The sequence below is a fragment of the Entelurus aequoreus genome, linkage group LG16 (assembly GCF_033978785.1).
Source record: "Entelurus aequoreus isolate RoL-2023_Sb linkage group LG16, RoL_Eaeq_v1.1, whole genome shotgun sequence".
Lineage (NCBI taxonomy): Eukaryota > Metazoa > Chordata > Actinopteri > Syngnathiformes > Syngnathidae > Entelurus > Entelurus aequoreus.
The window spans coordinates 7,859,987-7,877,069 of NC_084746.1; the positions used below are offsets into that span (position 1 = coordinate 7,859,987).

Consider the following 17,083-nt stretch of genomic DNA (forward strand, 5'->3'; position numbering starts at 1 on the left):
TTTTATTTTATAAGAAAAAATATTGACTGTTGTTACCCCCCCCAAAAAATAAAATAAAATAAATAAATGTTCACTGTTGTTACTCATGGTATGGTATTTATTTATTTTTTTTGTCATAAAAAAATACAATCATGTGTGCTTACGGACTGTATCCCAGCAGACTGTATTGATCTATATTGATATATAATGTAGGAAGCAGAATATTAATAACAGAAAGAAACAACCCTTTTGTGTAAATGGGGGAGGGAGGTTTTTTGGGTTGGTGCACTAATTGTAAGTGTATCTTGTGTTTTTTATGTTGATTTAATAGAAAATAAAAAAAATAAAAATTGTAATTTATTTTTATTTTTTAGACTTAGACTTCCTTTTTATTGTCATTCAAATTTGAACTTTACAGTACAGATAAGAACGACATTTCGTTACATAAGCTCATGGTAGTACAGGATAAAAAAGCAATAAGGTGCATATATAAATAAATAAATAGGTTGTGCGGCCTGGTACCTATCGATCCACGGACCGGTACCGGGTCGTGGCCCGGTGGTTGGGGACCACTGGTGTAGGCTACAAGATAACATTAACATTATCGGACACATACAAAAAGGCTAACGTTAACGTTACCGTTAGCCACTGACTATGCTTAGGTAACGTTAGTCTAGCTAACATTACTGAAATCCTGGATTGACATACGAGGTAACGTTATTTTAGCCTAAAGGCTACGAGTGAGCAGATATGGAAATGAACCGGCAACAGTTAACGTTAGTTACTCACCAGCACTATCACTGGAATATAGTGCTGCAGGTTGAAGAGGGGCGTGCTTCGTCGCTGCTTCTCCACGACACCTTTCTCTAACCTTCAGGTTATGTGCAGCCTGAACATGTTTCATCATGCTTGTTGTACTTCCCCCCTTACATGAGAGCGAAGCCTGGCAATAATTGCAGATAGCCGTTTGCTCGTCGTATTTTTTGTAGAATGAAGCCATGCCTTGAGGCGTTTTTTCCGGTCCATTGTTGTTGCTGCTTTCTGTATCTGCCGCCTAATGACTGAGCTACGTCATTTCCTGGGACGTGCCACAGGGCATTTCCTGTGGGACGGGATTTGTTCCCAGGGATTCAAATAAAGAACCAACTCTTTTTCTTTACTATGGTGGCCTCGATAACGGGAACGGTTCTCTAAAAGGGATTCGAGTCTATGGAATCGGTTCTTTTCTTATCGAACAACCGGGAGAACCGGTTTCGAACATCATCCCTAGTGACAACAGAATAAAGCTTCTGACATGACTCACGCCAAAGTTTGAAGCAGCAAATCTGTCGGAGGCAGAGACATTATTGGATGCCTGGGTGGTGTGAGCATAGTAGGCGTTGATGTTGGCCAGCAAGGTGCTCATCACAGCGGGCACACCCGGACACATGTACTTGGACGACAGGCAGGCGAAGTGGCTGTCATGGTGAAGAAGATGCCGGAGTGTCACATGTTGCACTTCACAGTGATGAACTACACGTACGTCATGGCCTGGTAGATGGACTCCACTCCATAACGCATGGCGAACTCATCCACAATCTCCTGAGCCGTCTCCTCAAAGTACACCTTCCAGGCATCGTCTCCTTTGGCGTCAGGGATCTTCACCACGCCACCATTCTGCTCTTCAGTGGTGTATTGGAACAGATGCTAAACAGAGGGAGTATAAAACTACCATGTCACTGCTGTCAAACATACCCAAATATTGTTATCAACATGGCAGCTGCTGTTAATAATGTATTTCTGCCCTGCCTTCAGTTATTGTAAAAATAAATTTCCTACCAGTGATTTACAAATAAAACATTATCTAAGAGCAAAGTGACTGAATGAAAATGTCCATCGAAAAAACATTGGAATTTGAGTTGGTGTAAAAATAATTGCACAGAACCTTTGATGCTGAAAATGTGAATTTCTCAGAATTTAAAGGAGCGCCCAATGAGTATCGATCTCTGGATTACACAAAGTCATGCTAGGTCGGGCTATTCAGGGGCCAAGTTCAGTTGAAAACAAGACTAGATGTTCATGTTGCATAGAGGAACTTGGACTACAGGAAACACATTAGCAGATGTTCATGTTGTATAGAGGAACTTGGACTACTGGAAACACATTGGCAGATGTTCATGTTGTATAGAGGAACTTGGGACTACAGGAAACACATTAGCAGATGTTCATGTTGTATAGAGGAACTTGGACTACTGGAAACACATTGGCAGATGTTCATGAGGAACTTGGACTACTGGAAACACATTGGCAGATGTTCATGTTGTATAGAGGAACTTGGACTACTGGAAACACATTGCCAGATGTTCATGTTGTATAGAGGAACTTGGACTACTGGAAGGTAATTGGCAGATGTTCATGTTGTATAGAGGAACTTGGACTACTGGAAACATATTGGCAGATGTTCATGAGGAACTTGGACTACTGGTGCAGCAGCGGTGGCCACGCCCTGGAATAATTTTTGGTGATTTAACCCCCAATTCCAACCCTTGATGCTGAGTGCCAAGCAGGGAGGTAATGACTCCCATTTTTATAGTCTTTGGTATGACTCGGCCGGGGTTTGAACTCACAACCTACCCGTCTCAGGGCGGACACTCCAACCACTAGGCCACTGAGTAGGTAGATGACTAATTCAGTGGTAATATTTGAGTGGGTCCCGGACCCTTCTGTAGTGGAAAAGTCGGGCCCCAAGGTCAAAAAGGTTAAGAACCCCTGATTTAGGTTATTGAACTGGTAATCCGCAAGTTCAGTTTCAACAACTTTCAAGAGACTCACATCTTTAAAAACACTCAAGTGCTGATCTTTGACTATTTTTTTGCAGACGGTCCTTATAAAGACAAAATACATGTCTACTGTGGAGGACGCTGGTTATAATACAAGTAAAGTTAGTCAAATGTAAGGCTGACCTCATGAAGACAAGTGTACTGGACATGATAATGTAAGGCTGACCTCATGAAGACAAGTGTACTGGACATGATAATGTAAGGCTGACCTCATGAAGACAAGTGTACTGGACATGATAATGTAAGGCTGACCTCATGAAGACAAGTGTACTGGACATGATAATGTAAGGCTGACCTCATGAAGACAAGTGTACTGGACATGGTAAGGAGCCACAGTCTCTTCTCCTTTAATCTCCACACTGATGTGCATGCGAATGGCTCCAGACACAGCAGACTTATCTGTCCTCTTGTCTGTCAGATGCAAGGAAGTTAATCAAGTATTTCTGATCTGATACATGCTTTGTTACTTTGCCATTGAAACTCACCCAGATTGTACCAAACATCCATCTCCCCGCTCAGCGTACGCACTTCAATGATGGTCTGGCCAAGGAAGTCGTCACTCTCACGTTTGAACCTCTGCTTCACGCGAGACTTGATGTCGTCATCCTCATCCCACACTCGCACCTTGATGCGGTCAGATGAGTTGTGGCATTCGCTAATGACACAACATGCATGTCAAGTAGAGCACTGTAGGTGTTCAGCTGACAAATCAAGCACAAACTGACACAAAGATCTTGGAACTAGAAAAAAAAAGCCTCAAAACTTCAAACCGTCATCATGAAGATCTTGTGAGCAATGTTGCCTCTAATTTGTCATGTGTGAGCAAACTCCATGAGCATTGAGTGGAGCACATGTGACAACATCAGACGTGCACACCTGCAGCACACCTGTCCCAAACCTGACTAAATAACAACTTACATGTTCTTATTGTTACAGCAGTCATTTCCATGTTCTAATATAAGTGTTTTGGCCCACTTACAATGACAATAACAACAAATATTGTTTTTCATGAGCTGTGTACTAGTATTGTATGTATGGGTAAGGTCCTGCTTTGGAAATAATGTGTACCATTTCAGACATTGCATTTAGTTCCCATTAAAACATTCTCATGTTGCACAATGAGATGTAAGCATGGGATAAAGTGTACATTCCTGTAACATTCTGTCTGTAAAATATATATTTTTATTGGCATTTCTTTCATATAATAAGATAATTTCATGAGTATTATTTAGAAATGAAGATTCTTAATAAATGACAGTAGATTAAGCACACATTTGATTGGTAAATCATAGTGTAACCACCTGGAATGACACATTATGTGTGGTGTTGGAGTTGTCCGACTTTTTGTGTGTCTGTAAAGGCATCACTGGTTAAGTGCCATATGTGCATGTGTTGGTGCAGGTGAGAAAGAGTGAGCGGGTGCTGTTGACAAAGTGGGGTTTGGTCTGGTTTGTATGGCAGAGAGTGACCAGTTTTGCTAGATATGAACTTTTTTTACCAATGTTTTTGGTCATGTGTTCATGGCCGACAATAAAGAAGTGATGGATAGAACTCATGTCCTCCTTAAAGCGTCTCGACAGACGTTACAATATCTGAACAGTGATGAGGAAAACTGTTTTGTCTGTCGTGGCCGTCAAGTTACATTGAAAATTGTTATGTGCTTCATTTTTTATTTGATTTTGTGCCTGGCGTAGATTTGTTGTGCGCAGAGGAGGCGTGAGCAGTGCCCAATTGCACACTTTAGAGCAGGGGTGTCAAACTCAAATTCAGAGTGGGCCAACATTTAAAACTGATCAAAGCCGCGGGCCAAGGTTGAACAAATTAACCTTTTAATAGGGACCCAAAAAGTTTTGCATTGAATATTGAACAAGCAAGGCTTATATGACTTTATAGTGACATGCAAAATCGAGTTTAAAATAATAATAATAATATTTTAAAAATATCAATGGCGTATTTTAAATACGATTTAAATAAAAATTGAATGCCTCTTTTCTATTTGCAGCCTCCTGAGGTAAATATCAACATTAACTTTTTCCACAGGCTAATATATTTGAAAGTAAAATAACAATGAATAAACCAACCATTCAGGACTTTAAACTGCTCAGTTTGCAACACACTGATCTAATCTGATGTGCCCAAGCCAGATACCTGGCCTCTTTTCTTGGATGCTAGTTCATTAATGTCGGGGCTCAGGCTTTGAGCTGAGGCAACCTTCATTATCGAACAAAGGTGTTCATCAGTCATTATATCTCGTAGTCCACCCGGACCACAGTCTTGGGGGCGTGCCTTAAAGGCACTGCCTTTAACATCCTCTACGAGCTGTCGTCATGTCCGCTTTTCATCCATTCTAACAACGTGCCAGTCACAAGATATGTGTGGGACGCTGCTACAAAATACACCCCCCGCTACCACCAAACCCCCTCCCCCCAACCCCCCCCCCCCCCCACACACACACACACACCTTGTAGCGTCCCGGAAGAGTTAGTGCTGCAAAGTATTTATTCTGTTGTGTTTATGTAGGGGACGGCGTGGCGAAGTTGGGAGAGTGGCCGTGCCAGCAATCCGAGGGTTACTGGTTCAATCCCCACCTTCTACCATCCTAGTCACGTCTGTTGTGTCCTTGAGCAAGACACTTCACCCTTGCTCCTGATGGGCCTGGTTAGCGCCGTGCACGGCAGCTCCCGCCATCAGTGTGTGAATGTGTGTGTGTGAATGGGTGAATGTGGAAAATAGTGTCAAAGCGCTTTGAGTTCCTTAAAAAGGTAGAAAAGCGCTATACAAGTACGACCCATTTACCATTTACCATGTTGTGTTACGGTGCGGATGTTCTCCCGAAATGTGTTTGTCATTCTTGTTTGGTGTGGGTTCACAGTGTGGCGTATATTTCTAACAGTGTTAAAGTTGTTTATACGATCACCCTCAGTGTAACCTGTATCGCTGTTGATCAAGTATGCATTGAATTCACTTGTGTGTGCGTGCAGAAGCCGCACATATTATGTGACTGGGCCAGCACTCGTTGGACTGGATGAAAAGCAGACGCGACGATTTTCGGGAGGGGCACTGAAATTTGGGAGTCTCCCGGGAGGGTTGGCAAGTATGAGAATTAGCTGTGAATGCGGTTATACCGCGGCACCGCCGCTGTATATAATCGGCGGGCCAGCTCTAGTGTTAATCTGATATCGCCTCAAGGGCCAAGTGAAATTACACGGCGGGCCAATTTTGGCCCGCGGTCCAGAGTTTGACACCCATGCTTTAGAGGGAACGTTGCTTGTGAGACTACTGAGGAAGTGTTGCCTTTGTACTACGGTATAGTAACACCAACATTTTGTGCTGACTACCAGAAAAATATTACTGTAAATAAATATGAGGATCATCATTTGACTCACAAGTGAAAGTTCTCTTCCCAGACCGGGTTGAGGTTGCCATATATGGTTTTGGTTCTTTTCTTAGTCTTTCCCACTTGGACCGTGACATATGGATCACTGGAACCAGTTTTGTCTTTCGCCTGAAGTCCCTGGGCACACGCCACTGTGGAAAATAGCGGGACAGACCCCACATGTTGATGAGCTTGAAAAACAAGAGCGATCAATGGTGATCTCACCGGTGATGCTGATCTTTGCAGACCACTTGGAGGTGCCGTCAAGCACGCTCTGCTTGATCTGTTTCATGTGGGTGGCATGTGTGGATTTGTCAAGGGCAAACACTTCCTGGATTTGCTCAAAGATCTCAGGCTTGTTTCTCTCTCGGATCTTCATGCGGTCCTTCAGGACCATGATGATGTTCTGGGTTCGATCTTCCGCTCCGTGCTTGGAACTTTTCTCCGCAGCCCCTTATGAGACCAATGAGAATCATTTCAAATACATGAGCAAGGCTTGTTGCCACAATGTGTTTCATTGGGCTGGAACAGTTCCTATGTCAGCGTGTACGTGTGAATAAGCATGGGTCTTACTTTGTAGACAGTCGGCATTTAACAGATCCTGGCACTTATCGTGACACTTGACGCCACACTCTGAGCAGCGCATGCCTTGTCGAGCGATGCCCCACAGCAAGCCTTCACATTCATAGCAGTAGGTGGGAGTGGTGGCCGTCCACACTTCAAAATTGTGCGGAGTAGTGGAGGAGATTGGGTAGATAAGAGCTTGCAGGGTTTTCTTATAAACATGACTCTTCTGCAAAAACACACGGAGAGGGATTGGAAGGAGGCCCTAAGCACCAAACAGCAAAATGAGAGGAAAAAAACCCACCAATTCTTCATTCCCAAGAGTGGTTGATGCCATGGCAGAGGTGATGCCAGCCTTCCGAGAGTTTTGTACCAGAGACTGATGAAAAAGAGAGGAGGTGAATTAGAGTGTGCTATTCAAAGGTATATTTCATAGCTGGGGCACTTACCATTGCCTGATGGAATGAAGCAGTGATGAGATTAAGAGCAAAGACAGAGAAAAAATTATTAATCATTCCTGACACTGAGTTGGCGTGCAAATGCTCACACATGTAAGAACTGTAGAAAAGGCAACGTTATAATGTCATTTTCAATTTCTATGATTATATAGTTGGTTACCACACATAAACACAACAAATAAATAAAGCCACATTTCAAGGGTCGTTTCTAATAAGCAGATTTACTATATTTTATAGAAAAGTAAATGATAAATGTTAGATTTCCTCCAGAGGGACCTAAAGACGTGTGTGTGTGTGTGTGTGTGCGTGCGTGCGTGTACGTGTGTGTGTGTGTGTGTGTGTGTGTGTGTGTGTGTGTGTGTGTGTGTGTGTGTGTGTGTGTGTGTGTGTGTGTGTGTGTGTGTGAATATCTCACCAGATCCCTGACAAGAGGAATGGCTTTTCTCTTGCGCAGGTCTGGCATGCTGTCAATACTGTAGAGTGCACCTCCCATTCTGAGTACAAACGGGGAAAGCCATCATCATATTTTCACAATCAGAAAGTAGAGACATTGTAAAAATAAACCTATAAATATATAAAACCGAACCGAAATTCTAATGATTTATGCAGGCAGGCTGAAGAAGATCAGGCCTGTCTCATCTGCTAATGACCTGTCAGCTCAGTCCCATCAGCTCTTATTTGTTTTACTTGTAAATGCCATAAACTGATGGACACAGTACAAGAACTGCTGAGATTCCATTTACTTCTAGCACATTTGAAAGTTTACAGTGAGTGACAATCCCAACAGTTAAATCCCATTGATGGTTTTCTCCTTCATGCTTTTTGCCATCAGACACTCACCCTCCTTTACCGAACCAGAGCGAGCTGGAGGTTTCTCCTCGGGCCTGACAAGAGAGATTCCTTTTAGAAAAAACTTTGACCATCCAATTTGCATTTACATCAGGCTAAAAAACTATACTCTTTTTCTGTTATTTGATCTAAATATGAATGCTTACCCTAGCAAAACATTTGGCCGTAGGTACAAAAGAATGACTCATAATAACAATGTGAAACTTAGTAATGGACTTAAGTAGCTAAAGCCACCATCAGCTTGCACTTACCCGGCAGCACGCTCCAATGATGGGCGACAAAAGTGCATGCGAGCGCCACTATGGTAATGACATGAAACTGCAACGAAAACAAAGTGGGCAGGCACCAAAAAAAAGGAAAGGCAAAGAAAGTGTAGAAAAGAAATGTGTTACAGACAACAACATATTCTCTGCACAACTGAATGAAAAAACAGCAACCAAATATGTAAATAATGCAAGCACAAAGCAAACTTAATGTGTTCAGTTCAATAAAGCAGTGTTGCATCATCAATTCAAAGTGGACTGTCTGTCAAGTCACTGATTGTCATCAAATAGTGAAAGGCTGAGCATGAATAAGTCATAGACTTCACATACATATTTCAAAGACTTGGCAGACAGCTTTACAGGACATATATTGTTTTATTGAAGATGGGGATAAACGGGACTTGAGCACCGACTTACCTCTCGAAGCTGGTCTAAGACTTTGTTGTAGAGTCTTAGCCAGTTCTCTTTGGCGCGAACTGCAGGATCCACCGGTTCTTTGGGCTCCTCCACAACTGGAGGACTAAAACAGGGCACATTTTTGGATTTGAACTTGTATGTACTGGTCATGAATTATTAATTACCTCTCAGGTGGAATCTCTTTTTCCTCTGGGGTTGGTGGTCTGCTTGTTTCAACAGAATCCTTCTCATCCATGCTTAAATTCTCTTCTGGGGGGACAGGGGACACCAGAGGGTCCTCCTGCATAGTTTCCTCCTCCTCCAACCAAGGCTTTTCTTCCATTTGGAGACCCTGGTCCACAGGTGTGGCTGACTGTGCAGTGGCAGGACCATTAGGAAGAGAAGGAGTCTGCTGGGAAGAAGGAGCCATGGCAGTGGCGGGAGGTTGACTCGTGGCAGGTGGTAGATTGGTGGATTGCTGTTGTTCAACAGCAGCTGAAGTTGGGGGATGAGACTGCTGGGCGGTGGGAACAGAGGACAGGAACGTGGAGGCCAAACCTGTTACTGCAGCTGTTAGAGGTTTGGCCATTGAGAAAAATGAAGTGGCAGATGGCGCTTGCTGCGCTTGTGTTTGGGGCTGTTTAGGTGCTGGAGAACTTGGCTGAGCAGAAGGGGGCTGTGCTGTTGGGCCACCACCACCACCACCACCAGGAGCAGCACTGGGACTTGAAGGCTGCGCTTGGTGTAATGATGGTTGTTTCTCCAGAGGAGGTCTGGAGTTTGGTACTTCAAGAGTTGCTGGGGCAGTAGATGTTGGAGTGGGGGTGAATGGAGGCTCTATATCCTCACTGAGGTTTCCATCCAAATTGTACAAATCTTCATCCTCATATATCAAGTCTTCATCCTCATAAAGGCCCTCCTCTTCTACCTCGTACAGTCCTCCGTCTTCTTCTTCATACAGAGCGGCCTCCTCCCCGCCATCTTTGCTGTAGCCACCTTCATCACTGTACGCCCCCTGGGTCTCATCAAGGTCCCAGTCTGGGGATTCTTTGCTGTAGCAGACCGAAGAGTGGCAGGAGTGGTACGAGTCATTCTCCTCATAAGGGTCCCTCTCTGCATACTCTCCGCCGTAGTCTTCCTCACTCAGCTGACTGCTGCATCGACTCAACTCTGCAGATGATGCATAGCTTCCTGTGGGGCTGCCAGACAGGAATGGAGAGAAAATAATTGCACTAGGCAGGAAATAGATTGAAACAGAAACTTCAAATCCTGAAGAAAGTTGGCAGAAGAAAACACAACAAAGAATGACTAGGTCTGCTAAAAGGTGAAAGGAGGAGTAGTAATAAAGAAGAATGTTGTCCAACACAAGCAGCTTGTCTTTTCTGCCGTATTGACCACTGGATTGCATTTGGAATTATTCATAAAGACTGAGGTGGAAGTTTCACTCCCAGTCCGTGCAAGATATGTCAATAAGTGCTGAGAAATGTAACAGTGGCGTCAACAACAATGAGAGGCAAATCACATTTAGTCTGCGAGGCCCATTGAGGGCCTGCAAAGGCAGAAATTCATTGACTATTTTCAGTAGAATACCAACAAGAACTCTGGCTGTTATTTCAAATATGGAATTCGTCTTTTATTTGTTTGTCCATCACTCGTTTTTCTTTTAATTTTACAGTTAAAATCACATTTGACAGTCATCCTTTACTCATGCAGACTCTTCATACATCCGCTCATGCACACTTGAGGAGAGATGTGCACTTAGGCTTTAACTACTCAAGGTTTACAGTACAGACATTATTAGAAAAAGTACGCAGATATTGTATATAGCCATCCATCCTGCACTGGCTCAGCATAGCCAGATGGATGAATATTCCTGGGCATCAAGGATCCTCAGGAAGTGATCACTAGATCACCTCCCAGGGACCTCTCCACCGTTCATACTTTAAAAAAAAAAAGAAATAAAAAAAGTCACATTTTTATGGCTTGATCAGATGCAAAAAAATACAAATAAAAAGTCACCAAAAAAAGCAAGTAAACCGTAACAAAACCATATCAAAAGTGACCCTCTTTTTTTTCTGGTGCAGATTTGTTCTAACAATCACAACACTATATAATATTAATGCTATTTAAAGATAATAAATGTCCCTTTTACTAACTTGAACTGAAATTCTTATCCATCTATCTTTACTATTTTAAATGAGTACATTTGGGAGAACGCCATCTTCAGGTTAATCTGAATAAATACAATATTTTCTCTGACCATTTCACATCCATACGGACAAAAAGGTACAAAACATGAAGGACAATCAGAGGGCCAGAATGAATTGTAAGTACTGTATATGAATTGAAGTGTAAAAAATAGAGCAGAAGTTCTGGAAGGCTGGAAAACAAAATGGAGCCACCAGGTATGGTGGGTGTCGTCGCTGCTCTGTTCATTTATGCAATACTGACAAGTACAATGAATAACAAAGGCAACAGTCAAACCTTTTTGCCTAAAGATATATGTTGTTTCGACAATATCAGCAAAACAATAAATGCGCACAAGGTTGAAGCCGAACAACACTTTGGGTTCGGGAAACATGCGCTGCTCGTCACATTTATCCACCCGCTTCTCCACAACCAAGCAACAAAACGAACAAAGACAGGACTTAAACAACAGCAAAATATTGTCTTTATTGTGGCAATCTCCTTATTGCTGTCTGGAGATATCCACCAGTGTCCCGGTCCAAACAACATACCGGCAACAGGGGAAATCAACGTAAACACAGCTAACAGCAGAAGCGCTACAGCTACCAACAGGAACACATCTGTGCTCATCTACCAGACCTGGGATGCAAGCCTAGACATTTGGTCGATACCAGCACAGGCGTGAGTAAGACTGAATCAAGTAATGCTGGTAATACTGGGCCCCGTAAACAGTATAGAGCTAAAATTCCAAATAACACAGCTGCTTCCAAACAACGAACTACAAAGATGTTTCAAACTGTAAACCATGCACAAATATTATGGGACCAAAATTCAAAGCCCAAAGGAATATTTGGGGGTCACCTTAATATTAGAAGTGTTGTCCAAAAGACTGAACAAATCCAGCAATTACTGTCAGACTCTAATCTGGATTACATTTGTTTATTGGAGACATGGTTAAAACCTACAACACCTTCTGCTCTAATTAATGTCCCGGGGTACAAGATTTACAGAAAAGACAGATCAAGTGGGAGAGGGGGAGAAGTTATGATTTATGTAAGGGAAAACATTAAAAGTGAACAAATAACCCTCCCAGTAGATCATCTTGAGTGTGTTGGAATTAAAATCACATTGTCCTTAGAAATGTATTTCAAGGTAATTGTAGCATACCGACCGCCCACAGCTAAAGACATTTTTCTCAGTTCATTTTCAGACATCCTCAAACAGCACAGTACGAAAGAATTGATCGTTATGGGGGACTTTAATCTGGACTGGTTAAATAAATCGCGTAGAAAGAAACTTAAGGACATTATAATCGGCTTCTACATGACACAAATGATAAGCAGCCCTACTAGAATTACATATTCCTCCCGAACCTTGCTGGATTTGGTATTTACTAATAAACCTGATCGCATTAAAAAAACGTACAATTTACTAACAGGCTTATCAGATTATAACCTCACATTGATAACACGGAAGTTGTCAAGATTTAGGTATCACAGCCAAAAAGGTACACAAAAGTGCTTGCCCTATATCCCTAAAAAAGACCAACACTTACTAAAGAATGAACTTAAAACTGTCCCATGGAGTGACATAAATTGGACAAGCACCGAACATGCCTGTGATGACCTAATGACAAAAATCAAAGAGATTATCTGTAAATACACTAAAACAAAACCCAGAAAGAAAAGTGCTGAAATAAAAATACCTTGGATTAATGAAACAATTTGGATTCTTATGAAAAATCGGGACTCAGCTCTCAAAAGAGCAATTAAAACAGGTCTAAATACGGATCGTATGATTTTTAAAAGTTTGAGGAACAAAGTTACAATGCTTATGCGGAAGTCTAGGGCTGACTTTCACTTAGAATTAATCAAAGCTGCAAAAGGGAACATTAGACAGTTGTGGAAAACCATTGACACACTCACTGGAAGAGAGCAAACAAGAAACAACACTATAACATTAAATATCAATGGCACTACTATCACAGACAGTCTGGACATAAGTAATCATTTTAATGAACATTTCATCCAGTCTGTACAAACCCTGAATAAAAAATTCCCTCAAAATCAGTGCAAAGAATTGCCATTTATTCAGGATGGACTAAGTTTAGAATTAACAAATGAAACAAAGGTAAACAAAATCCTCTCTGCATTAACAAGCTCACGATCTAGAGATATATACGGTCTGGACACATTCTTCCTAAAAACGTATAAAGATAGTCTTACTGCTCCTATAACAACATTGATAAATAAATCAATCACAGAAAACACTTTCCCTACCACTATCATCCCAATCCATAAAGCAGGAAATAAACAAGACATCAACGATTACAGACCAATTAGCCTTCTCCCCGTTATATCCAAAGCAATAGAAAAAGTGATCGTTGAGCAACTCACAGAACATTTGGACTATGAAGACCTCCTACATCCCATGCAGTTTGGGTTTCGGGCAAATCACTCGACCGAAACTGCATGTTGCCTTCTACTAGAAACAATCAAACAAAACCTTGATAATGGAGGTGTAGTTGGAGCAATATTCTTAGACCTCCGCAAGGCATTCGATACAGTCAGTCACCCCACGTTACTTACAAAATTAACATCTTTTAAACTGTCGACAGATACTCTGGCCTGGATTATGTCATATCTATCTGGTCGGACCCAATGTGTCTGTATTGATAACACAACATCCAGTCTCACTGCTACTGATATTGGCCTGCCACAAGGCTCTAATATCGGCCCTCTTCTTTTCTCCATGTATATAAATGACCTGCCATCTGTATGTGAGGATGTAAATATCCAGATGTATGCAGATGACACGGTTATCTATACTTGGGGAAAGGACGCTGAAACGGTTGCCAGAAAACTTACAGCAGCCATGGAGAAGGTGGCAAGATGGCTACATGACTCTACAAATATAAAATGTCATCCTTTCCAAATATAACGATTAATAAGGAAATAATACAAAATGTTAGTGAATATCGTTACCTGGGTGTCATTTTGGAGCCAACACTTGGCTTTAAAAAACATATCAAACAGATGTGCCAGAGTCTTAAATACCACATAAAAACGTTCAAATGTATCAGGAATTCATTAACACTGGAGGCAGCTCAAACTTATTTTAATGCAATGATTATGTCTCGTTTTTATTATTGTATAACATGTTGGTCGCAGGCAGGCAAAATGACACTGAGGCCGTTGGAAACTTTGCACAAACAATCCCTCAAAATCCTTGACCGAAAACCACAACACCACCATCATTGTTTAGTTCTCCAAAAATATAGATTGTTAAATTTAGCTAACATTCAAAGATTAGCATCAATACGAATGGCCCATCAAATCTTAAATAACACTGCACCAGCGCCACTTAAGCACTTTGTCCAGTTTACATCTGCTGTGACAACTAGAAACACACGAGCCTCCACCAGGGGGCAGTGTAGCATACCCAGATGTAAAACCTCTTTTGCACAATCAGCCTTTTCATATAAAGCCATAAAGGAATGGAACGACCTCACAACAAACTTGAAAAGTCTAACAGATTACTCTTCATTCACAATTGAAGTTAAAACGTGGCTTTGGAGCAATCAAAGCTGCTCACACGGTCACTAAGATGGGCACTATGATTGACACATCAACCTAATGTGTATTATATTTATCCATGAGAGCATTTTTATTGTAAATTGTGAAGTGTGTGTGTTAAAATCATGGTTGTTTTTACAAATGATGACAGATGTGAACAAAAGCATGTATTGTCTTTGTGTGATGATGTAAATGAGGTGTGGTTGTATTGTATATTAAGTATGTGTCCATGAAAGGGCATTTTATGATTTTTTTCTTAATACTTGTGTATGATTTTATTGTCATAATTTTATTGCATGATTTTTGTATCCCTTTAATTTAGGTAGCCAGGGACTGCAGATGGAAATTAGCTATTTAGCTATAATCTGGTACAGAACATATCTGTCTTTGAGCTTAATGTTTCTGTACATTGTCCCTTCAAATAAAGACTAAACAAAAAAAAAAGAAGTCATTGTTCACAAGGTGCAGTGTGCTTCATATCAAGTGCGACAACAACCAGCATGTCAGCAATGATAAAGTACAACACCAGATTTTCTGTGAAATGGACTGTTAGCATCTCTGCTAAGCTAAATGGTTCACTTTTGCAGTGTTTGTGCGGCTGTCAGAATGTAGCAAAGAGATAAAAACATCTACAGCACTACTAAGTTGTAAGGCAGAGTGATTGTCTAAAAAGAAAGAAAGTGATTATGGCTGGCAAGCCTCAAATAGACTTTGGATGTGAATAATGTGTATACCATTACTAGTACAGTATGTATCAATACATTTTCACCTCTTTTTGCTGACTTTTTTGAAAACATATTGCTACTAAACAAGTTTCTATTTAGCCTGACAAGATGACAAGCGGTAGAAAAATGGATGGATGGAAGATGACATTGGCAATTCTTCCCCGCTTTGCTCCAACCTTAAAGTGAGTGTGAACACTAAACAGACAACCTTTATAGCTTGTAATGTCACTTGCTGTATAAACTTGGAGAAAAGATTGGGCACAAAAGCTGACCTAAAATTATTGGAATAAATAATATAAGAGAGTTAAAGGCCTACTCAAAGCCACTACTACCGACCACGCAGTCTGATAGTTTATATATCAATGATGAAATCTTAACATTGCAACACATGCCAATACGGCCGGGTTAACTTATAAAGTGACATTTTAAATTTCCCGCCACACTTCCGGTTGGAAACGTCTTTGTATGATGACGTATGCGCGTGACGTCAATGGTTGAAACGGAAGTATTCGGACACATTGTATCACAATACAAACAGCTCTGTTTTCATCGCAAAATTCCACAGTATTCTGGACATCTGTGTTGGTGAATCTTTTGCAATTTGTTTAATGAACAATGGAGACTGCAAAGAAGAAAGTTGTAGGTGGGATCGGTGTATTAGCGGCTGGCTGTAGCAACACAACCAGGAGGACTTACTTGGATAGCAGATGCGCTATCCAACGCTAGCCGCCGACCGCATCGATGATCGGGTGAAGTCCTTCGTTGCGCCGTCGATCGCTGGAACGCAGGTGAGCACGGGTGTTGATGAGCAGATGAGGGCTGGCGTAGGTGGAGCGCTAATGTTTTTATCATAGCTCTGACGAGGTCCCGTAGCTAAGTTAGCTTCAATGGCCTCGTTAGCAACAGCATTGCTAGGCTTCGACAGACGGCACAGCATTAACCGTGTGGTTACATGTCCAGTGTTTGGTTCGGTGTCTCCTGGTAGTAGTATTGTTGATCTTCTGTCCTTCCTTCCAGTCAGGGGCTTATTTCTTTTGTTTCTATCTGCATTTAAGCACGATGCTATCACGTTAGCTCCGTAGCTAAAGAGCTTCACCGATGTATTGTCGTGGAGATAAAAGTCACTGTGAATGTCCATTTCGCGTTCTCGACTCTCATTTTCAAGAGGATATAGTATCCAAGGTGGTTTAAAATACAAATCCGTGATCCACAATAGAAAAAGGAGAAAGTGTGGAATCCAATGAGCCAGCTTGTACCTAAGTTACGGTCAGAGCGAAAAAAGATACGTCCTGCACTGCACTCTAGTCCTTCACTCTCACGTTCCTCGTCCACGAATCTTTCATCCTCGCTCAAATTAATGGGGTAATCGTCGCTTTCTCGGTCCGAATCGCTCTCGCTGCTGGTGTAAACAATGGGGAAATGTGAGGAGCCTTTCAACCTGTGACGTCACGCTACTTCCGGTACAAACAAGGCTTTTTTTATCAGCGATCAAAAGTTGCGAAATTTATCGTCGATGATCTCTACTAAGTCCTTTCAGCAAAAATATGGCAATATCGCAAAATGATCAAGTATGACACATAGAATGGATCTGCTATCCCCGTTTAAATAAAACAAAATAATTTCAGTAGGCCTTTAATTTTTTACTGCTGAGTACACTACTAAAGTTAAAGTACCAATGATTGTCACACACACACTAGGTGTGGTAAAATTTGTCCTCTGCATTTGACCCATCCCCTTGTTCAACCCCTGGGAGGTGAGGGGAGCTGTGGGCAGCAGCGGTGGCCGCGCCCGGGAATAATTTTTGGTGACTTAACCCCCAATTCCAACCCTTGATGCTGAATGCCAAGCAGGGAGGTAATGGCTCCCATTTTTATAGTCTTTGGTATGACTTG

The 17,083-nt window shown here is 41.7% G+C and overlaps 1 protein-coding gene across 1 annotated transcript in view; it reads right to left on the reverse strand.

The window, feature by feature from the left end:
* LOC133631560 (protein unc-13 homolog A-like) overlaps positions 1-17,083 on the reverse strand; it is an 84,684-nt gene that overhangs the window by 32,567 nt on the left and 35,034 nt on the right. The window contains exons 10-22 of the mRNA XM_062023876.1: positions 8,890-9,903; positions 8,726-8,828; positions 8,037-8,080; positions 7,612-7,690; positions 7,188-7,193; positions 7,043-7,117; positions 6,748-6,967; positions 6,400-6,627; positions 6,185-6,326; positions 3,284-3,453; positions 3,094-3,209; positions 1,502-1,665; positions 1,283-1,436 (exon numbers count right to left, since the gene is read on the reverse strand). Of these exons, the coding sequence (XP_061879860.1) occupies positions 1,283-1,436; positions 1,502-1,665; positions 3,094-3,209; positions 3,284-3,453; positions 6,185-6,326; positions 6,400-6,627; positions 6,748-6,967; positions 7,043-7,117; positions 7,188-7,193; positions 7,612-7,690; positions 8,037-8,080; positions 8,726-8,828; positions 8,890-9,903 (2,515 nt within the window). The remainder of the gene's footprint in view (positions 1-1,282; positions 1,437-1,501; positions 1,666-3,093; positions 3,210-3,283; positions 3,454-6,184; positions 6,327-6,399; positions 6,628-6,747; positions 6,968-7,042; positions 7,118-7,187; positions 7,194-7,611; positions 7,691-8,036; positions 8,081-8,725; positions 8,829-8,889; positions 9,904-17,083) is intronic.